Source organism: Ascaphus truei, chromosome 7, assembly GCF_040206685.1.
Source record: "Ascaphus truei isolate aAscTru1 chromosome 7, aAscTru1.hap1, whole genome shotgun sequence".
In the NCBI taxonomy this organism is placed as follows: domain Eukaryota; kingdom Metazoa; phylum Chordata; class Amphibia; order Anura; family Ascaphidae; genus Ascaphus; species Ascaphus truei.
Genome location: NC_134489.1, coordinates 73,965,787 through 73,981,374, shown reverse-complemented (window position 1 = coordinate 73,981,374; position 15,588 = coordinate 73,965,787). Strand labels below are relative to the sequence as shown.

Here is a 15,588-nt window from a genome sequence, read left to right as displayed (position 1 = left end):
GAGTGAACTTCAAATAAATCATTACAAATATGGGTTACTGAGTGCATGTCCGAGGGGCTTTCCTGCCTATCTCCCACACCGGAGAAGAATCTCCAATAACGGCTCTTTTTCTGTTCACATTAAATCTGACCCCCAATATTTCCTACGCCAGCATTCACAAAGCTCCCATAAAGGGTTATGAGAATTGGTCCGGTGTTAACTGCCATTGATTTGAATGGCAGTTTACGCCAAGTAGAGTTCTGTACCCCTTATCGAAACATAGTGAATCCCCCACTTAGGTTTTCAGTAATGAAAGCACCATAAAAAAAAAAAAGATCTGTCCTTTGTTAAACATTGGGACAGCATTCTTACAGTAGGACACTATTTTCAAAAGTTTTATGATGTATTTATGCTACAAAATTAGAATGGGGGAGAACTTTTTAAATAACCCATTTATTTAAAAGTAAAAAAATAAATTGACATTCTTGGTTTTTAAAGAATAATAATTGATAGTCAATAACACTGATTACAATCGTACTTTGTCCACTGCAGATTCAATAAGTTCATGAATCACCTCTAGCAACTGGGATGTTGTTTTGAAGTCAACAGTCATTGAAATTCAGAATTGCAACCAAAGTGTAATAAGTAGTAGTCATTTTCTGAGTCTCAACATGCCATGAAATCACTCCTTGAATCAAATACCACCAAGGGAGTAAGAAATTAAAGATACCTTTCAGTACGGTGTTGAGCTGTGTTGGTGCATACAAACGGATCAATACTCAGCATGAGGAGGGCTCTGCTATAGTTATAACCTAGGGGTGTCTGAAAGGGTATTTGCTCAAGGAAGCCAAAGATTTTTGGAAGGTTTTGTTGAAAAATAAAATGTGAAAGAAATATTGGTACAGATATATTAGCACGTTATTGGGATAATAACCAACTGGAATACTTGTCTGCCTCTTTTGGAAGAAATGTAATTGATAAACCCAATTTGACCTTGGAAACACTGACCCAGAGATGAAATATTGATTATTGGGTGCAAAGACAGAGCTTCCGTATGTTAATAAAGATAGCAGATACAATTGTAGCAAATTAGAAAGAAAACACATATTTCAATAATATAAGAGCTAATACGTAAAGTAAAATATTGGTGGGTAAAGAGATTGACAAATCATTGTTTCCATAGAGTGTCCTTTTTGATTCATACTTGATACAAAAAATAATGTTACATAAGATAATTGTTCTGAAAGATTACATTGAACCCCAGTTCATCATAAATATTTTATTTAGATCAATTTAATCTTGAGTTTAAAAAACTATTTGCAACAATTATTATATTTTTTTTTTAACCTTAACTCTTTAAGAAATGTCATGAGGTTTATTCAATTGGAAATATTGCAAGGTTTAGGATAAAATATTAATGCTGCTTCTTTTCAGCAGATTTATTGCCCAAACAAGTAGGGAGTTGGACTTATTTTGACATTTAAAGAGTCATCTAACAAGCTCTATTTCTGTTCTGGATGTGTTATAGGCAGGGATGCTGCCTATAGTTAGTAAGCTGAATTGAGTGCGTAAAGATTTCCCATATCTACAATGTTTGCAGCAATAAACCTGGCATTTTGCTTACGTTAAACTGATTTGCACTTCTTTTTTACTCAAACAGAATTCTGTAGCAGGTAAAATCCATGTACGTTTGAATGCAACAGGGTAGGCAGGAGAAGTGGCTATTTGCATAAAAAGCAAAGTTACCTTCCTTTTTTAAGCGTATGCCTTCCAAGTAGGGGGTCAAGTACAGGATCAATTGTTTCTTCTAAATTTTCTATCAAAACAGGGTCTCCAGCGACAACTGCTTGCTCGATGACGTCAACGTACCTACGCATGAAATGAGTGTAGAGAAAGAAATATGAATACAAATGTTGTGAGACAGTATATTTTGCAACAAAAATGTATGAAGCAGAGGCTGCCACAAAATCCTAATTCACAAAGCCAAATAAAATATTTATGATAAACTGGGGTTCAATGTAATCTTTAAGAACAATTATCTTATGTAACATTATTTTTTGTTACATGTAGCGTGGCTTTGAGAAGATCCTTAGTTGCTTGTTTGGAGGGGAACTGTAGCACTTCCATACAGTAGCTATGCTATAACATAATTGAAGATGATATCCTTTGAAACCTGCGAGTGCTCTGGCACTTCTGTCTCTTTTCTATCCTATAACAGCACATAGTCCCCTTTGTGATAGATAATTTTAGGAAGCAGTCTACCAGGCAGGAAGTCTGAGCAGCCGATGTGTCTTCAAAATTGCATATAAACGCCCAATTATAGGATTTCTGAAATATCCTTACCCCTTCTGGCCCAAATGAATGACTTTCAGACAGGATCCATATCTGCTTTTAATCCATTTGATCCCTTGGAGTTGGGGATCAATCATTAGAGGCCATCGTTCACAGTTTGTGAGTATTGTACCATTCTGTATGGACATTGTATCACTGGGCAATCCCTCATTATTCCATTTTGCAATTGTTGCGTCATCAGTCAACATGGACATTGGATCTAGTCCTTCTGTCATTGGAATGGGAAACTAAAACAGGGAACAATGTTATTCTACAGTACTGTACATACCAGAGGATTTATTACAGAAAATATGCATTTCAGAGTACACAGAAGAAAACTGATGAAGGAACCAAATATTTCCTAAAGGTTAATTAGAGGAACCAGTAACTGCGCAATCAGTTAAAAAAAAGTTAAGATACAATTTTATACGTATATGCAGTGTTCGACAAACCTATACATTTGCTCGCCCCGGGCGAGTGGATTTAACCCCCGGGCGAGTAAATATTGGCCCAAGCAGCACACGTTTGGTACTAGGTGGCGAGTAGATTTTTTTGTGTGGCGAGTAGATTTTTTGGTGATTTGTCAACCACTGCGTATATGCATAGTGTAAAAGGTAGATTTTGTTATGGTAAGATATATAGCCCTCTGGCCAAACAAAAATATTATAAAAAAATAGTTCTAACTGAAGCCGAGATCCTGGTAAATGTTCATATTGAGGTGTCCTGGTGTCTGCATTCACTGCCTGCTGCCTCTGATCTTCTTTGGTACCATAATAGGTTAGATAGGTTGATGTAGGAATCTAAGCACTGAATTAAGAGGAGTAGTCCAAACTAGGACTAAAATTGATAAATAACAAACATGTTTAAAGCAGCAACGCCCTTCAGAGGCCTATATGAGTTTAACACATATACTGTTAGTATATTGCCTCCTTAACTTGTACTGCTCTTTAAAAAAAAAAAAAAAACCCCCATGATTTTCCTAATCTTTGGTTTCTGATATTTCCATGGTAACCTTTAGACTGCATCCCAATGGGATAAGCTCTCAAACACTTAATATTTCAGAAAATTATATCTCCTTAATGAAGTATCAGATTTAAACAATAAAAATAGTTTTGGAAAGGACAATACACTATCTCTTATATTAAGATGTAAAAAAGGGACAATAAGCACGGACTGCTGCTTAAGGGGTCTGTCTGGGCTGGTAGTTTAAAAAAAAAATGCTCACTAAGTAATTTTAAATAATTGGCCAAGGTTAATTTTTAAACATAAAGTTCAAACCTGTGGTGGAAAGAACCTACCTAATCATGATTGGTACAGTTCTATGATCAGGAAGGATAGGTTAATAATGAAAACACTCGACTTAAGGCTGAGCTCAGACAGGTTGCTACGCTTCCCCGCGTCCGCACCTCTCTGCTGGGCGATGTGTGCTCATCTCCCACCCACCAAAGTGAAAGAGTGGCGAGCGTGCACGTAAGAACGTCGCATCGCAGCCTGTCTGAACTCAGCCTAAGAAAAGAACGTATTTTCTTTATGATCCCAAAAAAAAATCAAAACAGGATGATTACATTTGATTGGGGAGCCAGATTTTTTTTTGAAGTTGATTTTTTTTTGTGCGCCAATTAGAGCTGCGCATTTTCAGTAAACAGGGCCCTCTTTCATAAATCCACAAGTGCATTTTAATACTAAAAATCATGTGTGCATAGGGAAGTAGATACCTTCTGACTTCTTAAATATGGCATCCACAAGTGTTCAACAAGCTCATGGCGGTACTTCTTGGAGAATGAGCCAGCATATGAGATGAACGAAGCAGTGAGGAGAACATCGCCACACAGGGTTTGTTCTTGTTCATGGTAAAGTGCCACAGACTGAGCCCATCTGACATTTTCTGACTGCCGAGTAGATAAACAGATATTATAATATTATAATTCATTCCACAAAATAACTGATCAAAGTGGTACTGTGCTGGATATAAACAAAAATTCTGAATATTATTAAAAACATTTTTATTAAAAATTGGTAAAAAAAGAAAGTAATTTGGGGGCTATATTTTAGAAAGATTTATCTACCATGTATTCTTAGAAAGCAGAAAGAGAGAAAAAAAAAAAAACAGTAGATTTTTTTAGTAGGGAATTTTCAGTACCTAATTATTTTACATGTGTAGCTGCGGAGTCCAGCACTGAGCTGGTTAAATCTCAGCCTGAAGTAATTAGCCAGATCTCAGCTGCATTCTTAGCAGGGTTTAAAGGCCTGAAACTTGCTACAGTCTGGTTCTTACCCTGGAACCCTGCAGGACCATGCTGCTACTGGAATCTCAGACCACTTTTCTTGCTTAAAGACTGAGCCTTGTGGACCAAGGGCTCAGCCATGTTATGGAGTGTTTGTATGGGCTATTCTAAACACTGCTGAAGGTAAACTGTTTTATGCTATTTTGCACATACACTGAATGTAAGTTTTTTTTGTGCTCCACGTTTTAAGGCTAAATAAAAAGCCTATACTCAGAAGCCCCACGTTTCGTTGCCTACTCAATGTAACAGTGTGTACCAAAAATGTGGAACACTTGGTATATGCCTATACTAAGGAACATCTGGATAGATGTATACTAAGGGCTCATTCCTATGAAAGTAAAATGAAGGATGTTGATACTGACGACCGGTTTATCTTCCCCTTTGAGAATAACTTGACTTGCCCATGCCTCGAGCCGGACCCCTCTCCCAATCCCAATAAACACACCATACAAATTCTTGGTAGAAATTAACAGCCACAGCTTTATTTATTACAACAGATAAATATCTCATATTTATCCGCAACTAAGGACCCAGCCAGATTGCTCCACTCACATCTTCCGGAGCTCGAGGGCTCATGCTCATCTAGCCATTCAGTACCTTAGTCTGAATTCACAGAGACCCCATCGGAAGGTCGCAACCACACTACCACTACCAAACCGTGTCAGGAATGGTACAGCCTTCCACAAATTCGATCTGGAAGATCACCACCATTTCAGCCGCCACAGCCCGGAATGGTACCACCTTCCCCAACTAAAATACTTCCGAGGTCTGCGACCTCCCTCCAGGAGCCAATATTGACAGAGTCCCCACCCCACAGAAATATTACTCCTGCCAACATATACCCCAAGCTGCGACCATACTAAGCAGAATCCAAATCTTTTTTTCCAATGCCGACATCCCTCATGCCTAAAAACAGGGTGAGTGGGTGGGACTTCACTCCAGTAAATCCTAGAAGAAAGAGGAAGCTAGGATCCCTTCCCCTTTCCCTAGGTATCCCTTACTTAACCCCTGGCCCGACATCACGGCACCTTAGGGGAGGGGACCCTCGGCCTTACGTCATGCCATCCCTCCCCTTACAAGTACTGGGATTTCTTATCATCCACATTAATTAAGCATAATATTATCAAACACTGGCCAATTCTTCAAGCTGACCCAGTTCTTGGTTCATTCTGTTCAGCTAGACCCATGTTGGCATATAACAGAGGAAGAAATCTGGGATACTCTGTCTTAACCATACGAGTAAGACAAATATGCTATTGAACACTTTCTAAGCTATAAAAAAAACCTGGCTGTTACAAATGCTAGGGTTACTCAGTATGTAATTCGCTCATTGTAGGTGAGATTTTTTGTCACTCTGCTGATGGGACCAAATTACATATTTGCCAGAGAATAACGCGAGACAACACACGTTATCTACATGCTTAAATGTCCATGTAGACATATCTACATTGGAAAGACAACAAAACAGCTTAAGACACGCTTTATTGAGCATCGTAGCAATATCAAAAGACGTGAGGAAACACAATTCTACTCAAGCACTGTAGAGAACAAAGGCATAATGTCTCCTCGATGCATTTCAGCTATGGGTAGAGAGGATGGACATTGATCAATTGCTTCTGCAACTGAAGCTTATTGGATCTTCACACTCAAAAGTCATAAACCGCATGGACTCGAGGATGATTTTGAACTTACATGTTATTTGTAATTTCTTTTAGTTAGAGATTCATTTTGATCATATTTTTAAAATGATTACATTTTGGGATTTTGCAATATAGTTACCTTTTTCTACTGTATATATATAAAAAAAACTTGTTTTAGTTAATTTATTTTCAGTTTTTGCATACATGCTTATGAATATTTTTTCATCCAATCTTAATGTTTTCATTTGCCCTACTTTATCTTTTATGTTGTATTTGTTGTTATAGGGTCTTTTCTTCTTTATCACAGATCTTGACTCTGGTCCATTTTCTGTGCCTGTGGCCCATGTGACGGTCGTGAGGATTTGGCCCAGGATTAAAGGGGTTACACCCCAATTGGACACCCTCTACCCTCACCTGGGAAGCCAGCGGTTAACTGGGCTGAGGTCCAGAAATGTGATTTAACCCTTGTTATAACATGAAAATGTATATTCCCCTGTCCCCATGTTTTATTGTTATGCCAGTGTCTGCACCACACCCACTGGGGCTTAAGGGGTTAATAAGCTACAGTTTAAGAAAATACAACTGTATTGTGTCTTTTCAGAAAATCTGGACTTCAAAAGGCTTGATTGAAGTTGAATGTGAAAAGCAGAAGGGGTTTTAGTGTACAGTATATTAATACCTGTTTGCAGGAAGCTAGAGTGGGTTGTGAGCGTTATAACTCACACTTACAAACGTCTCTGCTTCAAGAGGTCTGGGGCATTGAGTGTGTAATCTAAAACCAGGTGACAAATGTCCCCTACCCAGGGGTCCCTGCTTCAAAGGATTTATTGATGGGGGCAAGGGGTGCGGCTACCCAAGGAGAAAATCAGAATGGGTGACCTTATTAAATATAAGAATTTTATGAGATGTCCTTGGCTGAACGTGCTAAGAGTTACATAGGTGTATTTGTGGGACTTAGCCCCAACTAATGATTCTAAACACTTGATATCTAACAGATACTAAGAGCCAGATATTAATATCTCTCTTAATTTTAGTACTACATGGTAATATTTAGTCTCATTGGGAGCGTCAGGTGTGATGGAATGTATTAATATGTCTCGCCAGTGAGTACTACTGAACTGAAGTTATGAAGTTATTTACAGTGTATATGGAATTTTGAGTCTGTTGTGAAAACTGCAAACTCGCTCTGTTATGATAATGAGCAGGAAGGACATCTTGCTAGAATTTACATAGCCTGGTGATCAAAGGCTAAATTGCCTAATTGTTTATGCTTGGCCCAGGGACCAAAGGAACTGAATTTTTAAGTGAGAAACTTCACACTAAAACACTGGAAGTCAAACAACTTCAAAGACTTTCGCTAGCCTTTTCGGCATCTAGGGTTAAGAGATGAGTTTGACATGGTATTTAAGTCAGAGTCACCCCTTACTAAAATGTCTTTTCGTGTCTTGATGATTATGAAGATTGCTGTATGAACTGCCAGTCCACATGTGACTGTTTCATCATTTCCATCTTTAAGTAAGTGTCCATATTTTGCCTGTTATTTGTATAATCTGTTGTGTTCACCTTTATCAAGGAATAAATTATATTTTATCATATCTAAGTCTCGTCCCAGTTCAACCCAGTTATATATATATATTATATATATTTTTGCGTATTATTAATAGCCTGTCACAAAGCTCCCATCACAGCCCAGCTGACACATTGTCATAGTGATGCTCCTACTCCTAGGTGTCTTCTTTCTGCTCATGGGGATGCCCATGGTGCTGTGATGTCATCGCATTGTGATACTAAGCGTCATGACTTCATCATCTCGGAGCTCAGAGGCTGATCATGGCATCTGAGGGAGGTGGGTGGTCGGTAATTGTTGATGGTATAAATATCTGTCATTTTGCTGTACAATGTATCCCTGATGAACGTGCTTGTATGCACCGAAGTGTTGGACACCACTATGACTTCTTTAAGTAATTAAAATGACTAAAGCTTGACCATTTGACTAATCTTTTTTGGTTTTCTTGACTTGCTTTTAGTATATTTTCCTATCTTGACCAGGATATTCATCTTAGCACCCTCTTTAGCCTTTGAGTAAATTAGACCCTGCTCTGGGTCATCCAAAGTTTGTGGCTTGGTTTCCAAAAGGAAAGAGGATGAGGATGAGAGAGAGTGATAAAGAGAGAGAGACTGAGAGATCAACCTAGAGGAGAAGAACTGAAATGAAGAGTCTGTCATTTGAGCAAGTTAGATCAAAACATGATCTTGACTGGATAAACCCTAATGAATTCTGCAGAGGATGTTGAAAAGGATGGAGAGAGAGAAATAGAGAGGACACCTGAGATATATGAATTAAATAGAAATAGCTGTGGGGCTACTTTTATGGCAGATCTTGAACAGAGATTCCTAGCCACATGCCTCTACAAACCTTACAAATATTACAGATACGTTGATGATCTATTTATAATATGGACAGAGGTAAGAAAATCTAAAACAATTTCCAGAGTCCTTCAATTCATTCCATCCATCAATTAAACTCAAAATAGTTTACAAGTGTGGTCTGGTGACGAACAGGATGGCTACTTAAGATGGCGCTTTGTGTATGCAGGGGGACAATAACTGAAGTCAAATAAGCAAAAACACTCCGATCCTGCTGAAAACAAATGCACAGTTTCCCACAACTGCACAAGATGCCCAACATAAAAAAACGGCCGAAATCACCCACCAATTCTTCAGGTGAGCGGAGACGGGGCTGAGGCGAGTCCAGTAAGTTCACGGGCACCATCTTGTTCTCCATGAGACCCGCCTGAGACAGAGGAAGGAGCTGAAATGGCTGAATACCATGTAGAATATGCTACAAAAGCAGTCCTGAAATCTAGCAACAAAGCAGGACATAAAAAAACCTTTTAATGGACATAACATTAATGGTCAAAAGTTAACTGACTGAGATCAAGAAAGATGTGGCCTCGCTGGGAGACAAACTTGATGATCTGGAGACAGAAGCAGGCACAACATCAGTAGCACAGGAGCAAATGGTACATAAAATACAAAAGCAGGGGGAAACTATCCAAAACATGCTCCTGCACATTGAGGATCTGGATAACAGAGGGAGACTCTCCAATATAAGAGTCTGTGTCATCCCAGAAACAATAGAAACTCCAGAGCTTGGGCCCTATCTGCAAAAACTATTCTCCCACGTGGCAGGTGAACCAAAGGAGTATTAATGGAAGATTGACCGATCCCACAGAGCACTTAGATCCAAACCGCCAGACCCTCTGAGAGACACGGTTATAAAACTGCACAACGTCACTGAAAAGGAAGCAATCATGCAAAAATCCAGAAACCTTAACAGCATAGAGCATGAAGGAGTGACGATACTACTGTATAATGACCTCTCTACACTAACCCTACAGCTCAGCAGAGAAATTAAGGAAATCACAATGTGTCTGCAAAAAGCTAATGTGAGATACAAATGCAAATTTCCTACCAAGCTAATCCATTATGCAGCAAGGGAAAAATACCATCCTTAAATACGGAGAAAAACCCAGAGACTTTTTTGAGTGACTTACTGTAACATCCCTGGACCAAAGACCCGAACGAAACCGGTATTCCTATAGATACGAGAATTCGCCAGAAACACCCGAGCCAGAGGAGGCAACAAGGGGATACTGTGGACAGGGTAAAAAAGACCAATAACAATGGCGGACAGCAGGACTTGGCCAAGAAAAAAATCAAAAGATCATCGAGTGAAGAGCCGTAAATATACATATAAAATGCATCAGTTTGTTATATGTATGTGCTTTTATTGTCAGGCCAAGAGACTTGGTGTCAAAGATGGCAGAACTTTGCTGAGAATGCGACTCGCTAGATAGATACTGAGACAAAATTAAAGACAAACAAAATAAGTTTTGAAACATAATTTGCTAATGTTAAAGTTAATAACTGGAATGTTATTATCTCCAGTTATGACAGTAAAAGAAAAAAGAGATATAAAAATGTCTAGTTAATTATGATAAGGAAATGTGTATACGGTTAAGCTGTCGGGAAAAGGTAGGATAAAGGATTTAAACACAGTTTTTATTAAGGGCAATAAATAATAGGTCTAGAAATGTTTGATAGACTAACCTGTCAAAACAGGAATAAGGTGGTTAGCATATTCGTGTTAACAAATAGCGCCAACACCATAATGGGTGCTAAGAAAATATATATATAAGAACGGGTAACAGAAATGATAAAAACTAAAATAGAAAAGAGGTTTGGAGTGGACAGAAGATTAAAAGGAACCCCTGTAAAAACATGTGTGGACGGATTGTATGGGGGTGCACTCTCAACCCCTAGACCAATACACCAAGAGTTGGTGCACACAGGACTGGCACTAACTGCTACCAATTTTTGGCAGCAGAGCCACCCATTTGAGGTGAAAAAGGGGAAAGATTCACAGGAAATGGAAGATCAAAAAAATGATCCCAGAATTTTGTTTATTTATGTTGTTTAAGTATATGTACATTTGTATTTAAAAAGTCAAGTGTTGCATGAAAAGTGTATCCAAAGTGCCAGCACAGAGATGGTGAATGAGATGCTGAAAATACAGTACCAAAGGTGGTAACGACCCTTACAGTGAAAGTAACTACTACTGGGATATCACTTCCCTCTAGCGATCCCAAACACCAAAATAAACATGGCATATAAAATAAGTACGCTAAACGTGCAAGGGTTAAACTCATTGGTAAAAAGAAGGAGAGCTCTTGCGGAGTTCAAAAACTAAAAAGTAAGATCATATTTATACAAGAAACACATTTTAAAAGGGACAAAGAGCCTAAAATTGTAGATAAAGGTACAGTGCCAGGTGTTTACAGCTCATCCAGAACCAAGAAAAATGGGGTGGGCATACTGCTTAGTAAAAACCAAGACATCACCATTAAAAAAGACTTGGGGGGCAGGTACATCCTAATTAAAGAAAAACTGAAAGGGAGGAACATCAGCAGGGGCGTAGCTATAGCCCGGGCAAAGCCTGGGAGCCCGCTTTCTTCGAGGGCCCGCTCTCTCCCCTCCCTGTAGAGCCAGGCGGTGGGAGATGGTATGCGGTGGCAGACCATCGGCATTAAAGGAGAAGCTGGTAGAAGAATCGGCACTTGTTACAGCGGCAGAGCAAGACGGCAGGGGAGGAGCGCGTCCCAGTGGTCTGACCGGGAAGTCTTTATTACTTCCGGTGCCTGCTGCTAGAGTATGCTCCTTGCTGATCTGATGATGATGATGATGATGATGATGATGATGATGATGATGATGATGATGATGATGATGATGATGATGATGATGATGATGATGATGATGATGATGATGATGATGATGGGGAGATCTAATAATGATGAGGGGGAGATCTGTTGATGATGAGGGGGAGATCAGATGATGATGAGGGGGAGATCAGATGATGATGAGGGGGAGATCAGATGATGATGAGGGGGAGATCAGATGATGATGTGGAGAGATGATGATGAGGGTGAGAGCTAATGATGATGAGGGGGAGAGCTGATGATGATGAGGGGGAGAGCTGATAATGGTGAGGGGGAGAGCTGATGATGATGAGGGGGAGAGCTGCTGATGATGAGGGGAGAGCCGATGATGATGAGGGGGAAAGCTGATGATGATGGTGATGATGAGAGGAGAGCTGGTGATGATGGAGAGAGAGCTGATTATGATGAGGGGGAGAGCTGAGGAGGGATGATGAGGAGTTATGATGAAAGAGGGGATCTGGAGAAGATGGGGGGAGGCAGAAAAAAAATGCAGTCAGTTTTAATATTAATGGGGCCACTAAACATCAGGCTAGCAAATGTATATGGCCCAAACGTGGGACAGATAGATTTCCTAGAGAAAGTACTATCAATTATTAACATATTTAGAGAAGGGGCACTATATCTGGGAGGGGACTTCAATATAGCATTGAAACTGGCATTAGATACCTCTAAGGGACATACCAAAACTAGCAAGAAACAGAATAAATATCTCATCAAAACTTTAAACCAGCACGCGCTAGTTGATACATGGAGGGTACTAAACCCGTCAGAGAAGGATTATACGCCCTGTTCATAACCACAAGATAGCTATTCCAGGATAGATGACCTATTTATAGACCAAATTAATGTGACTAAAATACGAAAACGGCAATATTACGTGGTCAGATCACGCACCTAGTAACTCTACAAATTGATATGGGGGCAGGGTTCACACAGAAAAGGAGAATGGACATGGAGATGAAATGAGTCCTTACGGAAAAAGAATCATAATAATAATAATAATAGAGGAAGGACTCAAAAACAATTTCACAGAAAACAATATTGAAAATATATTCCCAACAACCCCATTGCTGGCTGACAAGAGTGTAATCAGGGGGAAGGGTCTTTATTCAGCAAGCTTTCTTGAGAAAAAAACTAAGAGAAAAATAAATTATGACACCGAGCAAGACTATACAAGACCGAGAAACAAAGCATAAAAGAACAGCGGATAGAAAGACACTGACAGAATTAGTAACAGCAAGAGGAAAATGTAATCTTTTAACGAGACAAAAAATAGAAAAATCATTACTCTGGTTTAAACACAAATATTATGAGAACAAGATGGATAGACTGCTAGCCAATCAGTTAAAACAAAAACAAAGTCAGTATAATATTAACAAGATTCAAAAACGGGACGGAATGGCATCACAAGACCCAAAAATTATTAAAGAAGAAATCAGATTATGCGATGAAAAACGAAACAACATAGAAAGCACACAAAATAGGAGGGAGGCATATATTGAAGAAGACGTAGAAAATTTCAGAGGAGAAGTTAAAACTAAAACAATTAACCCTGAGGCGAGACTTAGTCTTGACGCACCTATAACATGGGAAGAAATAGAAAAAGTAATAAAATAACTGCTTAATGGAAAAAGCCCGGGCCCAGATAGCCTACTCCATACATATTACAAAACCTTCACCAACTCAATAATAGTATATATCCAAGGTATGTTCAACTCACTAAGAGAGACAAGAAACTGGAACCATTATATGTCCGAAGCCCATATTATCGGTCACGTACGGCACACCGGTGAGCACGACTTGCATATGGGACAACGGTTAATACACAGCTTGCAAGCTGGGACACTTTTCACCTTCGCAATGGTCCCTCTATGTACAATATCTCCCCTCAATCCATCCTGCTGGCAAAAGCCATAGAAAATGATCTTAAGATGTGGAATAAGTGTATCATATCTTGGATAGGTAGGATTCACTGTATGAATGAACATTCTGCCTAGAATATCTGTTTCAAACCATCCCATTAAAAATCCCCAAACTTTATGTTGCAGCCCTCCAGGGCCGCCGAGAGGGGGGAGACAGCTGGGGCTGGTGTCCCAGGCCCGCTGGCCGGGGGGGGGGGGGGGGAGGGGGTGGCTGTAGTATCTAATCCGCAGACGGATTTTAATAGGTGGGATGGATTTTGTCGTAACATTCCGGGGAATGGATTTGAATCACCCATCCATTGCAATAAGATATCACTAAATATGCTCTAACACTAAAGACTGGAACAGGCATCTCACAAGCCTGACTGAATCATTGAACCGGAAGGGTTGCCAAAGACTTTTACCAGAACAATCACATCTGCATTGAAATTTCACGAGAACACCTGCTCCAATACAAAAAGAAAGAAACAACCACACACATACCACTAGCGGTCACATACACAGGGTTGCAGACAAAGGGGGATAGCCGGGACAAGTGTCCTGGGCCCGGTGGCTGCGGGGGCCCTGGCAGTCGGACAAAGCAATTGGGCCGACTTCTGGCCAGGCCCAATCTCTTTGCCCGGCTTCTGGTCCTCTTTTTGTCGCCAGGTTCTGGCTCTCCCCAGCTGCCGGCCACCCTCATTGATAGTGTTCCATGCTGAGCCTCTGATGTTAACGTGCGCCATGACTCAGGCCCACAGCTGGGAGAGCCGGGACCCGGTGGCAATGAGAGGACCGGAGGCTGGGAAAAGAAGTTGGGCCAGGCTAGAGGTTAGGCCCAACTGCTTTGTCCAGTGGCCAGGCCCCGGCTCTCCCCAGCTGCGGGCCTCCATCATTGTCCCATGCAGGGCCTCTCTCTGAGGCCCACACAGCTGGGGAGAGCCAGGGCTGAGACCATCCCCAAGGTAGGATGTAGGTCTTTTTGTGTATGTATTTGGGGTATGTGGGTGGTTTGTATGTATTTTGGGGTGGGGGGATTTGTATGTATCTGGGGGTGGGGGGGTTGTATGTATTTGGGTGGGTAGAGATTTTTTTGTATCTATTAGGGGGGTTATATGTATTTGGGGGTTGGTTTTTTTTGTATGTATTTGGGGGGGTGAATGTATTTGGGGGGTTGAATATATGTGGGGGCTGGGGGAGGTTATATGTATTTGGGGGGGTGTTCAATTTGTATTTGGGGTGTTGGCGGGGTTTTGTATGTATTTGGGGGATGGGGAGGGGGGGGATTATGGTGGCTGGGATTGTGTGGCCAGGGGGTGGGGAGGAGGAGGGAATGGGTATGATTCAAGGGCACAAGACCATACAACAACACATGCTGCAAACATATATGGCAATATCCCACAGCCAGTCACACACATAGAACATTCAATGGATCACATGGCTGCACATCCAGGAATGTGGTGTATATGATTCAATGTACAAAATGTGACCACGGATGCTACATTGTTGAAACAATACAAAAACTTTGAACCAGAGTGAACCTACACAGACACACAATAACACACCACGAATAAGGAAGATATTGCACTCCAGTGGGACATCACTTCTCACAGTAAGATCATTTCAAAATGATTTAAAAATCTAAATTCTCAAAAGAATGTTTAAAAGCACTCAAGAACGGAAAACATTTGAACTCAAAATGACAATGCTCCTTGACACAAAAAAAGAGAACTAAATACTGATATGGGGTTTCTTACGCACTGTTTTACATACAAATTCTTACGCATCAGATTTGTATGTAATGTCTCTCCCTGACACTCTGTTAATTTTACAATTTACCCCCTTTTCCCCCCTGCACCTGAACCCTCCTTCACACTGATGATGAATGCATGGTCCTACATGCTCTCCAGATTTCTCACAATCCCTTTCATCAATTTATTGCCCTGTCTGTTTCTATAACATTCCCTCTGTCGTTCCTTCTCTACCTCATCTGCCTTAGATTGTTATTTTGGATTTTATATCTGTGTTAAACTCATGGAATATTTAGTAAATCGGTATTGCTGACCGGAGGAAGAGAGAGAACTCTCGAAAGCGCTGTCACGGGAGACCTGTACAGCTCAACCTTATAACGCTGTGCTTGGGGTCCAAAGAATCGCATCGCGTTATAAGCGGA

General features: G+C 40.4%; 1 protein-coding gene across 1 annotated transcript in view; it reads right to left on the bottom strand.

Moving 5' to 3' along the window:
• The window catches only part of LOC142499998 (dynein axonemal heavy chain 11-like), a 362,984-nt gene that overhangs the window by 74,796 nt on the left and 272,600 nt on the right, over positions 1-15,588 (bottom strand). The window contains exons 59-61 of the mRNA XM_075610053.1: positions 4,026-4,199; positions 2,323-2,558; positions 1,726-1,848 (exon numbers count right to left, since the gene is read on the bottom strand). Of these exons, the coding sequence (XP_075466168.1) occupies positions 1,726-1,848; positions 2,323-2,558; positions 4,026-4,199 (533 nt within the window). The remainder of the gene's footprint in view (positions 1-1,725; positions 1,849-2,322; positions 2,559-4,025; positions 4,200-15,588) is intronic.